Source organism: Primulina huaijiensis, chromosome 1, assembly GCF_012295235.1.
Source record: "Primulina huaijiensis isolate GDHJ02 chromosome 1, ASM1229523v2, whole genome shotgun sequence".
Taxonomy (NCBI): domain Eukaryota; kingdom Viridiplantae; phylum Streptophyta; class Magnoliopsida; order Lamiales; family Gesneriaceae; genus Primulina; species Primulina huaijiensis.
The window spans coordinates 25,313,505-25,325,813 of NC_133306.1; the positions used below are offsets into that span (position 1 = coordinate 25,313,505).

At 33.9% G+C, this 12,309-nt stretch overlaps 2 protein-coding genes across 3 annotated transcripts; one reads left to right on the forward strand and one right to left on the reverse strand.

Moving 5' to 3' along the window:
- Positions 1 to 604: 604 nt before the first annotated feature.
- LOC140988420 (protein DGS1, mitochondrial-like) lies at positions 605 to 8,143 on the reverse strand. Of its 2 annotated transcripts, none has more exons than XM_073457436.1 (14): positions 7,803 to 8,143; positions 7,203 to 7,317; positions 6,908 to 7,111; positions 6,376 to 6,513; positions 6,072 to 6,233; positions 4,883 to 5,077; positions 3,970 to 4,070; positions 3,414 to 3,503; positions 2,407 to 2,479; positions 2,304 to 2,332; positions 2,106 to 2,229; positions 1,738 to 1,848; positions 1,085 to 1,185; positions 605 to 879 (listed from the first exon to the last, which is right to left on the reverse strand). In XM_073457436.1, the coding sequence occupies exons 1-14, from the start codon at positions 8,126 to 8,128 to the stop codon at positions 759 to 761; spliced, it is 1,890 nt and encodes a 629-aa protein (XP_073313537.1). In that variant the 5' UTR covers positions 8,129 to 8,143; the 3' UTR covers positions 605 to 758. The 2 variants fall into 2 exon arrangements, 1 of the variants encoding a protein (XP_073313537.1); XR_012177329.1 differs by having other exon boundaries at positions 771 to 879; positions 1,085 to 1,366.
- A 417-nt stretch (positions 8,144 to 8,560) lies between these two features.
- On the forward strand, positions 8,561 to 9,772 carry LOC140988427 (cysteine proteinase inhibitor-like). The gene is made up of 2 exons (XM_073457442.1): positions 8,561 to 8,778; positions 9,328 to 9,772. Exons 1-2 carry the CDS (start codon positions 8,677 to 8,679, stop codon positions 9,511 to 9,513), a joined length of 288 nt encoding a protein of 95 aa, XP_073313543.1. The 5' UTR covers positions 8,561 to 8,676; the 3' UTR covers positions 9,514 to 9,772.
- The last annotated feature ends 2,537 nt before the right edge of the window (positions 9,773 to 12,309 follow it).

The following is a 12,309-nucleotide window of genomic DNA, read 5'->3' on the forward strand; positions in this document are numbered from 1 at the left end:
AAATTGGGAATCCGAAATCTGATTCGAAATTGTATGATCGAGGAGATTCTAAAAGTAGATTAGGAGAGGAAATGATATTATCTCTATAAATTACTGAAGCATGCTAATTTGGGTAGAAATTGAATTTGTGCTTTCGTTTATATTGAAGTAAAAATTTGCAGCTCGAGAAGAATGGAGTGAGCAATCATCCGATATTTAAGCTCAATTATTAATTTGTGTATTAGAAATGTGTGATTTTATCATTTTTATAAAAAAAAACGAAATTCATTTTACTTCAGGGTATTTTACAAAAATTCAAATATATTTGAATTCTCTGATAAGAAGTATGATTAATTAGTATGATCCATAAGATCGTATTTCAAATTCAAAATCAGGTAATTAAGCAAGGCTAAAAGACCTATATTTTAGAATAAATTTTGTTCACGTGATTAAAAATTTCTAATTAGCCTGTTACTATAACAAGAAGAATTTCCAAACAAACGATACTAGACATTGCAAGGTGTATATCTAAATGTAGATAACGAACACCCTCTAATTCTAAAATGAAGCTAAGATGGCCATTGAATGTTTCAAAAACCTTAAAAACGATACAAACATAACAAAATTTCGCCGAGAATCATGTGCATGCATTTAAAGTGAACTCAATGTCATAACGGTACAATAATTTAAAAGATGATACCAATGAGGCAACAAAACTTTATCCAAATGTCAACCGCGTCCATTTGAAATGTGCAGGATTCTCATGGCATCTAGTAAAATCACTGGCGTATAGAGGATGGAAGCAAGCAGTCATACACACCCTTCAACTGCGACATAATATTGAGCTTATACCCAGTTTGAAGACCTGGATTTGCCAAATCAACAATGTCCTGTCTCAAACTGAAGAGATAACAACATAAGGTTAGCTATTAGTCAACAAACCAATCAGCCCCGCTAAGCTCCCTCTCCCCTTCATTTCTTTCCTCTAATTATCTCACAAATGATGGAAAATGCAAAAAGAAAGAAGATGAACTATTTCAACGATAACGTGTTAGAGAAAGATCTGGGGATATCACGCAAAACTTGAGGTCTAAAGGGAACTGACCATATCCATTCACCAGTGGATTTTGCCTGCCTCTCCACTGCACAGTGTAGGGAATCAAGAAAATACAATACCAGACCATACATGCATTTAGCATCTTTTTCCTATAAAATTCACCAATAATACTTTAGAAGTACTTCCAGCACCTATAGATAATTGAATTATGAATGCTCTGAAATTGGAGCGTCACATTGTAACTAAAGGCATGACACAAAAAATTCTGGCAGAAACTATTCTAATGAAATATGTGGCTTCCCTTACAAGCAGGTGCAAACAGCCAAACACCTCCATAACTGTGATATGCAAGACAAAAAATTTAACTAAAATTCCAGCTAGATGTATCTTATGCTTATAAACATGTAAGAGAGAATATTTGTATATGTACCATAGTGAGCATTATCATTATTAGAAGTGACGCAAGGAAAGTTATCTTAAAGGAGTAGGCTCCAATTATATCGTCAGGTAGATATCGTAAATACACATTCAGTGTATGGAAAATACTCATGTTTGATTTCATGAAATACAAGTAACTTGTTGGTTTGGAAAGACCTTGATATGCCGTGTTTGCTCTAAAATAAAACTATAGTTTGTTAAATTATCGTGCTGAGTAAGCAAATGTGTTAGGAAGTGTAACACTCAATAATGAAAATACATACTAATCCTTGATCTTCGCAACGCTGAAGCTGCACAATAGCTCTCTCAATTTCCACTAGCAGTAGCCTTCTCTGAATACGAGCAACTCTTCCTCTACCTTCAGCTCTAGTGTCCTAATACAAGACAATAAAAAATCAAATTACTGAAAAGTATCATTTCAGTTCTCATACACAACATGCATATGAGATAATTCTTCCAATGTTTTTTTACTTATGCTGCCATGCGTTAACTAAAGAAGAGTTATTCTGAAAACATATGCATTTATATAGTTTTATTAGGGGAAAAGCATATAATCAAGTGAGCAACCTGATAATAATTTCCGGATACAAAATTGGAATAAGTCTTACTGAATTAGAGCTAAATTATTTACCTTTTTAAACCATGCACGCACCAACATGGCTAGAATGAGGGAGAGAAAAAAAGCCGGTAATGCAGCTAAAATTGCAAAGTTAATTTCGTTGGCTCTCAAGATCTGGTCAAGCTCAAGCATTGCTCTGTCATAAAAACACAAATAAGGGGCAATTTTCAAGCAGCCAAACATTATTTAAAAGATATCAGTTTAACTCACTCGTCAATGTCCAATTTTAGCTTCTGGACCTATTGTAAAGAAGAAAGTCATATCATGCAACAAAACAATAACTACTGTTTGCCACTAAAATCAGGTATCAGACCTGGATAAGAAGAGCGCGGACAAGCTCTCCACCCACAAGACCCTGGATTGGATGCATAAGTTCTTTCTCATACCTGAATAATAAAATTTTCAAGTCCTGAAGTATTTCATTCAGCAGCAAACGATCTCCAACAAATACAACATAAAGCAAATTTCTGAATGCTCGTGGACATGCACAGATACAAAAAGTTACAAGGTAAAGACACCATTATCACATTGTCATTGTGATGGCCACATCAATAAAAAAGAAACTTTCAACTTTTCTAGGCAAATGCTGGATGATATTGCTGAATTCAGATTACATATGAACTACCACTAGTTCTTTTACTTGAATCTTCTTCGAAATGCTTATTACAGATGCTATTAAGTAGTCAGGTCTGAACCATTCATTTGAAATTTTGCAAATCACAAGTTTTCAAGCTCAAGTGATGTGCATTCTCATGCTTTATAAATAAATGTTCATGAATATTTATAAAACAGCTTGAGTACTCTCTAAAAAGTTTGTTTGACAACAAAAATATTCAAACTAATAGTTACTGGAACAAAAATCATAAACCAGTAGGTAACTGAGAAAAATCTACAACTTGTTAAAAAAAACAGTAGGCTCTGAATAATAGAAGAGACGATATTGAAACCTATGCTCATGCTGCGTGATATTGCTCAACATCGATGAGAAAAAATTAAATAAAACTTTCAGGCTATTCTATTCAAATACGTAAAATAGTGAACTATTTTTAACAATCAAACAGTCAATACCAGTCATAAAATAGATTTTTGACATAATGGTGACATAATCTGTACACTTGCTTTACAACACAATAATGTCTCAAAATTGGAGTCAAGAAATTAAAGTTTACACACACCTCAAAAATAAAAAAATATATGACAAATTTTCCAAGTTCTGCCTTTACAAAATCAGAGCGTGTTGTGGAAAATGTTTCTAGCAGGGAACACCATAGTTTAAAACCATAATAATAAACATTTTCACAGGCCACAAGGAAATTTTACCTTGTCATTACAATCTCAAGCATTTCTTGATCAGAAGCATTCTTCGGAAACTTTTTCCCAACTGTCTGCTCACTGAAAGCTAGCAACATTCTGTAAACAGAAAGCAAGTACAAGTGGATGTAGGTCAAAAGTGAAAATGTTTGGATGGCATAATGATTAATGCAATAAATAAACCATGAAGGTACGACAAAATCAGATTCATGCTAAAAACAGCATAGTAAAAAAGAGGATGGCAACAAGGTTCTGCAGCTCTATCTGAGAATCCCAAACCCGCATGCATAGAAATGCGATTGATGAAATTACACATGTACTGTAACGTGACAAAGCCCCATACCGCATAAAAACAAATCTCTCACACAAGAAAAACAGTCTAACAAAGTTGAGTAGATAAATATAACAAAAAACAATTCCACTTGGATGGTAGCATCTTCATAAAAACTGTAAAATTATTGCGAATCCAAACACTTTCAATAAGGGAATTAGGATGTAACTGTAACATCAGAAAACCCGATAGCAGAAATTCATCTAAATGGCTACTAAGTATTCAATCAGCTACCTATGTAGAGAGTCAGCAGTCAATTGAACCTCTGCATGTTCCATCACACCTTTTTGCCTTTTTCTGAAGGTCTCAAAAAGCTCGTCTCTTATAGAAAGAATCTAATTTTAAAATGTAAAGCAAAAATTGAATTTAGAATTGTGTAAAAATTAGAAGGATGGAAATGGACACCAGTAATTAACCACCCAAAAAAGGAAAAAGAAAAACAAACAAAAAGTGAATTTAGATAGCAAAAGCAACTAAGGGGCATGCAATGTGAAACTGGCAATTTAATGTGCGGATAAAGAAAAAACGGCAGCCTCAGAATAGAATATACAACAATTTAACCACCCATAAACACACAAATAGCATTTATGGATTGTGTTTTTCATAATGATCACTTCACAACAAAGCCTTTTTTCTCCATAACGACAAAGTCTTGTCATATTTTCAATTGTTGTATTCACTCCCTGTGTCAATGTAAATCACATTGCATTCCATTTAATGCAACAACAAGCATCGTCATAAGATTGAGTTACATTATAGTCAGCTTCAATCTTATGCGTACCAAAGCATCACAATCCATGATACTAAAAAATTTATGATTGGCCATGCTCCATCCATTACTTAATCTTACATCCAAAGTCATCGATCACTCCAATATTCTTGACAGATAACTTAAATCATAGCACATTCATAACTGAACTCGACTAGAAAATTATTTTCTCTTTATCTGCCAGATTCTTGTTCTGGAGATCCGAGACCTACATTTTTGTAACAGGCCAAAGTTTGAAAAAATTTTGAACCAAAACTCATTCAGAAACATCAGCACCACTAAAAATTGGGGAAAGGAAGCATATCCAACAGTCATCCTGCATATAGCAAAGAAGAGATGTCAGCAATACTAAGGTGGAGGCCCTTCAACAAATCTTACCGGTTGCTCTACATGATCTTTCCAAAAGCTTATGGTAGAATCCGTTGCCTCACGAATCCAATTGTCAATGTCAGAGCTTCCCATCAACTTACTGTGGCGTAGAATCCATATCGAACAAAAAGAAAAGCCCAATGCCCCACAGCTATATCGCATCCAGTACAGAGTTACTTTCTTCGGCTTGGAGTGTTTTGAAACCTAGTTGGATCGAATTGAATGCATTTGTAAGTTGACAAGCTACTAACTTCCAATAAGAATGCGAGAAATATTTTATACGCTCATGTCTACAAGCTACTCACTCCCAATGATATTGCAAGGAACTTTTACATGATGATTTCAAAGGACTTGTGCTAGAATCAGTTCAAATGTGCTAAAATTTGAAACTTTGACCTAACTCAACCTCAAAAACTAGATCAAGGGGTGAAGATTGTCCAAGTCTATATATACAGCTTCCAAGAACTTAATTCAGCCGATGTGAGACATTTAACATCCAACGGATGTGATACATTTAACACAATCTCTCACGTCTAGGATTGAACATCTGGAGCATGAATTATTAAAGATTGGGTGGCTTATAGGGCAGTCCAACACATAATGGTGGGTCTGAGCTCTGATAATATGTTAAGATTTAGACTTGAACTTAACTCAACCCCAAAAGCTAGTTCAAGAAGGAAGATTGTCCAAGTCTATATATACAACTCCCAAGGACTTAATCCAGCCGATGTGGGACATTTAACATCAAGTGAATGTGGGACATTTAACAAAATGCTACCATGCCGCATCTTAGTCTGTCTGAATGGATAATGCTGCTGATATGGCGGCAAGAACAAGTTTAGGCACCATACACCATCTTTATTCATATATAGATATGAAACTAGACTATTTGTAAATATCACTTCTAAGCTTTCGAGTTCTGATGCATACAACAATTATTTGAATAATTCAATAACAATTTCAAAATTCAAAATCCTATGGTAATTGTTTCCTCCGGTCAAGAGTATAGCAATGCCACCTAAAGTATGGCATTACATTAACTTGCAGACTAAAAATAATTTGTCAGTTAGCATCATACATTAAGTCCTAGTAGATGGTGTCTGCATGCAACAGAATATTGGAGATCAAGAACAAATTAAAAGATGAACACGACTAAGTATTATTCACATCAGCAAAACATTTATGGAATAAATCTTACAAGCACCGATAAATAAGAGTTCAATCTGTGTAGATTCTCATAAATCAAGCTTATTGCATCTCTTGTCTCACAAGCTGTCCACTGAGAACCTTCTTGGTTTACTTCTGGAAGTTTTGTAAACATCAGAGGGACAGAAAAGCTACCATCAACAGATGAGCCACTCTGCATGCGCAGTCACAGGAAAAACTTGGAAACCCTTAATTTGACAAATATTTTATTATCTATCAGATGTGGGACACATACAACAGATCCGCACAAGGAATAGATGAGAAACATTATTTCAATAATGAAAGATATCCGGTACCTGACGATTGGCATCAAAATGACCGATAGATGCCTCTAGTTTAAAAAATATATCATTGATAGCAACCAGTAACGTTGGCAATGATTTTTCCAAATCCTTGACCAAATCCTCTCCAATTTTGTCAACCTCCACATAAACCTATGAATTTTAACTGGTGATAATATATATATCTTGATGGCCAAAAAATAGGTAAACAAACAATGTTTATCGACTAAATCAATTCAAGATGGATAGGAAAATAATTTAATTTTGTTCTTTGTCAGCATGGTGTAGGTCCTAGGTTTCTCGGATAATGGTAGGACATGGTACACCAAAAACGAAATTGAAATCTTCAAATTTGCTATCTTGATAAGGGAGAGAAAAATTTTCAAAATTCAGATTTTGATTATGTAGATTTCTAATCTAAAAAAAGAAAATTCAATGACTACACTGGCAGAGGAAGCAACAAAAGGTTTACCACTGGAGAACTTCTGAAAAAAGAATGACTTCAACGGAAAAATATAAAAATGCCTTCAATCTAGAAATAACAAACCTCAGCCAAAAACGTAGCCAAAAAGTATCTCAAACTGGTCAGCACATGTATCCTTTCAGATATATGAGAAGAAGCTGAACTATAGAGATTTTGCATTCCAGAACCATCAGCAACACAATCACGTATCAGTTTGAAAGAACCACTAATGAAGGCGTAAGGCCCTCGTTCACAAATCATAAAGTATGCTTTCTGAACATCTGAACTCTGAAACATGAAGTTGTATCAAGCTCAGGACAAAATGTAACCCAAGCAAAACAATAGTTCCCACCGTGCCAATAACGTTATTCATGCTTACCTCGGCTTTGGATAGCCAAAATCCTAAATTCTCCTGGATGCTTCGCAAATTTCGAAGTGTGTGCTCTATAATATCTTCCAGTACATGAAAAATTCTATGCCCTTCGGTTATAGCACTGCATGTTGATTATAAATATTATCCACACTTGCGCACACAGTCACATTACATTTGCTCCATTTGAATACCTAATATAAAACAACCACTATGATCCTGCCATTTACAGAGCTAACAGAAATAAGAACATGTTTTACGGATTCGATGATTTTCTAGCATTGGTGAACAAGAAAGTTTCCGGTAACACAAATTCTCACACGTACAATTCAAATATCGATGTTCTTCAACTGAATTCAGTTATCACAAATTACTAGGAATAGGTGATCATTCAATATAAAATGACAAAAAAAAAAAAAAAAAAAAAAAAAAAAAAAAAAAAAAAAAAAAAAAAAAAAAAAAAAAAAAAAAAAAAAAAAAAAAAAAAAAAAAAAAAAAAAAAAAAAAAAAAAAAACGCTCTGTATTTAGTAAGTGGAAAAGCTTAATGTTGTCAGCTCAACCAAAAATCAACAGAAGAATATTGATGTATAGTCATCATAAAACCTTACACGGAAGATCGTTCGGGTAAAGCAGCAGCAGCGATAGGAGGTAAAGGGAGGGGAAGGCAGGTCTTCCGGCGACCTCGTCCCGAGTAGCCATATATGTTGGCCACTTTTGAAAGAAGAGTATTGGTGCAGTTGATCGAAATGGAGAACAAGGTGCGCATGCGGTTGTATAAGTATCTGAAGTAGAGAGAGAATAGAGCTTTCATGTCATTCGACGGCAACGGCGATTCGTTCTTCGCAGAAACCTCCATCTCTGCAACGCCAAGCTCGACATATGGTGAACTTTCTGTTTCGTAGATTGAAATGAAATTGGAGTCTTTGGGCCACATAACTCGACCATTGGGCCTCGAAATCAAATTGGGCTTTAATTCACGAAGTCTAGTTAATAGTTAAATTAGATAGGAAATTCTCTTCTTATATTCAAAAAAAAGGCGTCGAGGTTTCACAGTTTACGCATCATTTTTGTTTCGCCAAAAACTTCATTACCACCACTGCAGCATCCTTTCGGATTTATCATGGGGCTTGTGCGGGCCCGAAGTTATCACTATTGAATATAATTTTCAAGATGCATGCGATCGATACCCGCACCGAATATTTAGTACTTTTGCATTTACAAAAATTGACTTTTTCTCACCAAAAATATTTTTTAAAAAAAAGAAGAAAGAAGAAGGAACTTAAACTAGAAAAGTGAGGCAAATGGCAGCACCACGTTTTCCCAGCGCGTTTGGGTATAGAAAAACAAAGTTCATTGGACAGCACACCTCTCTCCCCCCCTCCTATAAATACCACCGTTTCCTATGGTACAAGAGAAGAAGCAAAGCATTTTATTATAATCTTTTAAAAAAAGAAGAAGATAAGAGGCAAATCATTTCGCAAAATGGCGGCTACGGGAAATATTCGGCAGTGTGAAGGATCTCAGAACAGCATCGAGATCGAAGATCTCGCGCGTTTCGCCGTGGAAGAGCACAACAAGAAGCAGGTTTCTCCTTCCTCTTTGTCTACTGAATTTCTGGTCGTTTTTGGTGTGAAATTACTGTCTTTTGCGATTTTTTTCCGTTGGATTTTCATCTTGTGCGACCCAATTTTGCGTTCCATCCTACATTTTTAATTTTTTTTTGTAAGAATTATGGTTTTAGGGTTTTATATACCTTTTTAGGTTTAAGATTGTAATAGCGCATTTGAAGATTTTGATGGAAAATGTGATAGTTTGGCCGTAAGCACCTCTTTTATCGCATTGTTATTGGGTAAATCTGTGAACTTCGTAACAGAGTGTTCTATTGGTGCGAAAATGGGAGATAATTGAGATAGGGCACCTCAGATTTGATTTTGAAAGGAATCAGAAGGTTAATCAGACTTCTGCTAAATCATTTCAACAAGCATTGCATAATTCTCGCTAAATTAGGAGCACCAATAGCTCAAATTAATAATTGCTTTATAAAAAAGATCAGTTGTATGAGCCGAACTAGCGTCATGAATCCAATTTCGTTTACATAGCTTTGGTTTAAATCGATTAACGTAAAGGTTTCAGAACGCACTGTTGGAATTCAAGAACGTAAAGAATGTGAAGCAGCAAGTAGTTGCAGGGACCATGTACCACATAACCCTCGAGGCAGCCGATGGAGGGAAGAAGAAAGTGTATGAGGCTAAGGTTTGGGTGAAGCAATGGATGAACTTTAAGGAAGTTCAAGAATTCAAGCATGTGGGTGATGCTTGATTTGACTACTTTTCTATCTCACTACTTGGTTTGTAGAATAAAGTTGTGCAGTCAGCCATGGATGAATTTCAAGGAAGTTCAAGAATTCAAAGCACATTGGTGATTCTTGATTTCACTTTTTTTTTATCTTACCACTGTGGTTTGTATAATAAAATTAAGCAGTCTGCGCAGCTTTCAAGCACTTGGATTTATAATGTTTTAAGTTGGGGATATGCATCGAACCAGAATTTTATGAATGCTAACTGCTTGATTTGTGAACTCTTTAAACTTTCAGTTTAGATTTTTTCTTAAATCATGTATTGTGCAGATGGTTTGCATGTCTATGATAGTAGTGCACACAACCAAATCCGAACTCGATCAACGCTGCAATCTGAGTTGTTGTGTTGATTATATTTGAATTGAACTAGTATTTGTATAGATCGATCTAGCTCAAAACATTCAAATAGTTTGAATAGCTGAAAATAACAATCTTTTCTTCTTTATGAAATTATATTTCAGAGGTTGTAAGGAAAATAAAGATAAAGTCAATTTAATAGTGTTAGATAGTAAAGAGATAGTAAAGAGTTAAATAAGGCACGAAGTTCTGTAGCTTAACTTGAAACTCGACCTATACATATACTTGAGATAGAAATATTGATTTTCCAGCATTCTAAGAAAGATGATCACTATTTGTACAAAATCCAAACTGAATGAATCAACAATAAGATTGCGCTTAACATTAAGGTCGCAATATTCCGTCTGTTTTGGTGCTTTATGAAATGTAAAAGGTTGTAAAAAGTTCAGCAGTGGACACTTGTATGAGGGTGTAAAGATTTAATTAGTCTTAAAAACTTTCAGGTACCGATTATTGTGATTGTTCAAATCTATATATATTGTTCAGTACCAATTCATTTAGTCAGTGGACGTGGCTAACGACAATCTTGAAATTGCATTTTGATGAGGGACCACAATGTACGTCGTGAGATATGGATCAATGTATATTTGATTGTGTAAATCAAAAGCAAATCGATTAACTTCAAGATCTGGAAACCAAAATCCCGCCCCTATCTGTTAGAATTGTGCCTAAAACCTTGGCCCTTTCCATGAATCATAATAGGCTTTGTCTCCTGTTTGTGAGGGGCAGAAGTGATGGAGGTTAACGGTTGTTAACTAATTGAAAGGGGTAGTTACTGGTTCGTGCAACACGTGTGTGTGTGTGTGTGTGGGAGAATCAGGAGAAAAGAAAGAGAGGAAGATTCATTCATTAATTCGGCATCAGAGAATTCACACCCACATAGAGTGAAACAGAGATACACGGGAGTTGAGAGAGATTAGAAATATCGAGGGGAAAAAGCCTTGATTGAAATTCTCGTTCGCACAAAATCTTGTTTTGTAAACTCTATATATTGTGAAAGATCCATAAAACAAGGGCGACTTTTTTCCGTGGTTGAAGGCGTTATTGTGGTTGAACCACGTAAATACTTTAAGTTCTTTATTTTCTGCATGTGCATTCATAGCATGTATGTGTTGATCATCGCTTGAGTTGATATTTTGGAAATCGATACTATTACTAATATTCGACTCGTTGAGAAGCGAGATAATAATTCAAAAAAACCACTATCTTACATTAATAGTTGGAGCACACATGGTGGATGTGAGTATTATGTGTTATACCATATAAATTTACACATATTTTTTTTGAAAATTATTTTAATAATTTATGTAAAATTTATCTTTAAAAGATGAGAATAACCATATCTTAAATTTTTTGGTAGTTCTTTGTGGTGGTTTTTTAGTTGATTTCTATCATTTCTAAATTTTCATGAAAATATGAAGGACTCCAATGTTGGAAGCATGAAAATGGTTTTAAAAAATATAGTAACTTGTCAGAATTCTTACTTTCTTAATAACATAGATCAACCAAAATTCGAATACTAAGTATAAATATATTATAATCTGGAGAGAAAAATTTTAAAAATATATATATTATATATACACAATTTAAATTGTCTTTTATAGACATCGTTTCATGCTAATAATAAGATATTTATTGTTTCCTATTTAAGTCTCACACAATATTAAGTGATGTTGCATGCATATTAATATTTGTACATCAAATCTTATATCATAAAAAAAAAAATCAATACAAAATTCAATTTGTTAAAATCTTATGATATATCAAATATAAAATCTCATATATAATAGTAAATCTTACTATATAATTGATGTAAATATCGATATATAATATATTGAATGTACATTTAACATCATCCTCAATTCTAAGCTCATCTGTTCAATAATTTAATTTATAGATTATTTTACTATCTAAATGTTTTAACACAAAAATTAATGTGAGAATGTCTCACAGTTTAATTTTGTGATACAATGATTCTATTTGCGTCACCATAAAAAAATATTACTTTTTATGTCAAAATTATTTTTTATTATAAATATAGATAGGGTTGACGCGTCTCGCAAATAAATATATATGAGACTATCTCACAAAATACCTACTTATGTTTTAATTCATTATGTTCTTTTTATACGATATCCAAATCCCACAACGTAAGGGAGTAATGTGAAAATTAAAATTTAGAATGATAAAGACGGAAGAAAAAAATAAAAAAAAATCTTATGAGACTGTTTTACGAGTTGATTTTAGAAGACGACTCTGCGATCCGATCTAGCTCGAGATAAAATATTATTTTTTTATGTCAAAAATATTATTTTTTATATAGATCGAATCAATTGGTCTCACGATTGAGTAGAGGTGTGCAAGCAGTTATAACCGAACTAATCAAACCAAAATTGCCAAAA

Coding starts and splice junctions, on each gene's coding strand:
- LOC140988420 (XM_073457436.1), bottom strand. CDS start 8,128: ATGTGGCCCAAAGACTCCAATTTCATTTCAATCTACGAAACAGAAAGT. Junction 6,234..6,375: donor ATTTTGATGCCAATCGTCAG/GTACCGGATATC, acceptor CTGCGCATGCAG/AGTGGCTCATCTGTTGATGG. Junction 3,504..3,969: donor ACTGCTGACTCTCTACATAG/GTAGCTGATTGA, acceptor TTCTGTTTACAG/AATGTTGCTAGCTTTCAGTG.
- LOC140988427 (XM_073457442.1), top strand. CDS start 8,677: ATGGCGGCTACGGGAAATATTCGGCAGTGTGAAGGATCTCAGAACAGC. Junction 8,779..9,327: donor AAGAGCACAACAAGAAGCAG/GTTTCTCCTTCC, acceptor TAAAGGTTTCAG/AACGCACTGTTGGAATTCAA.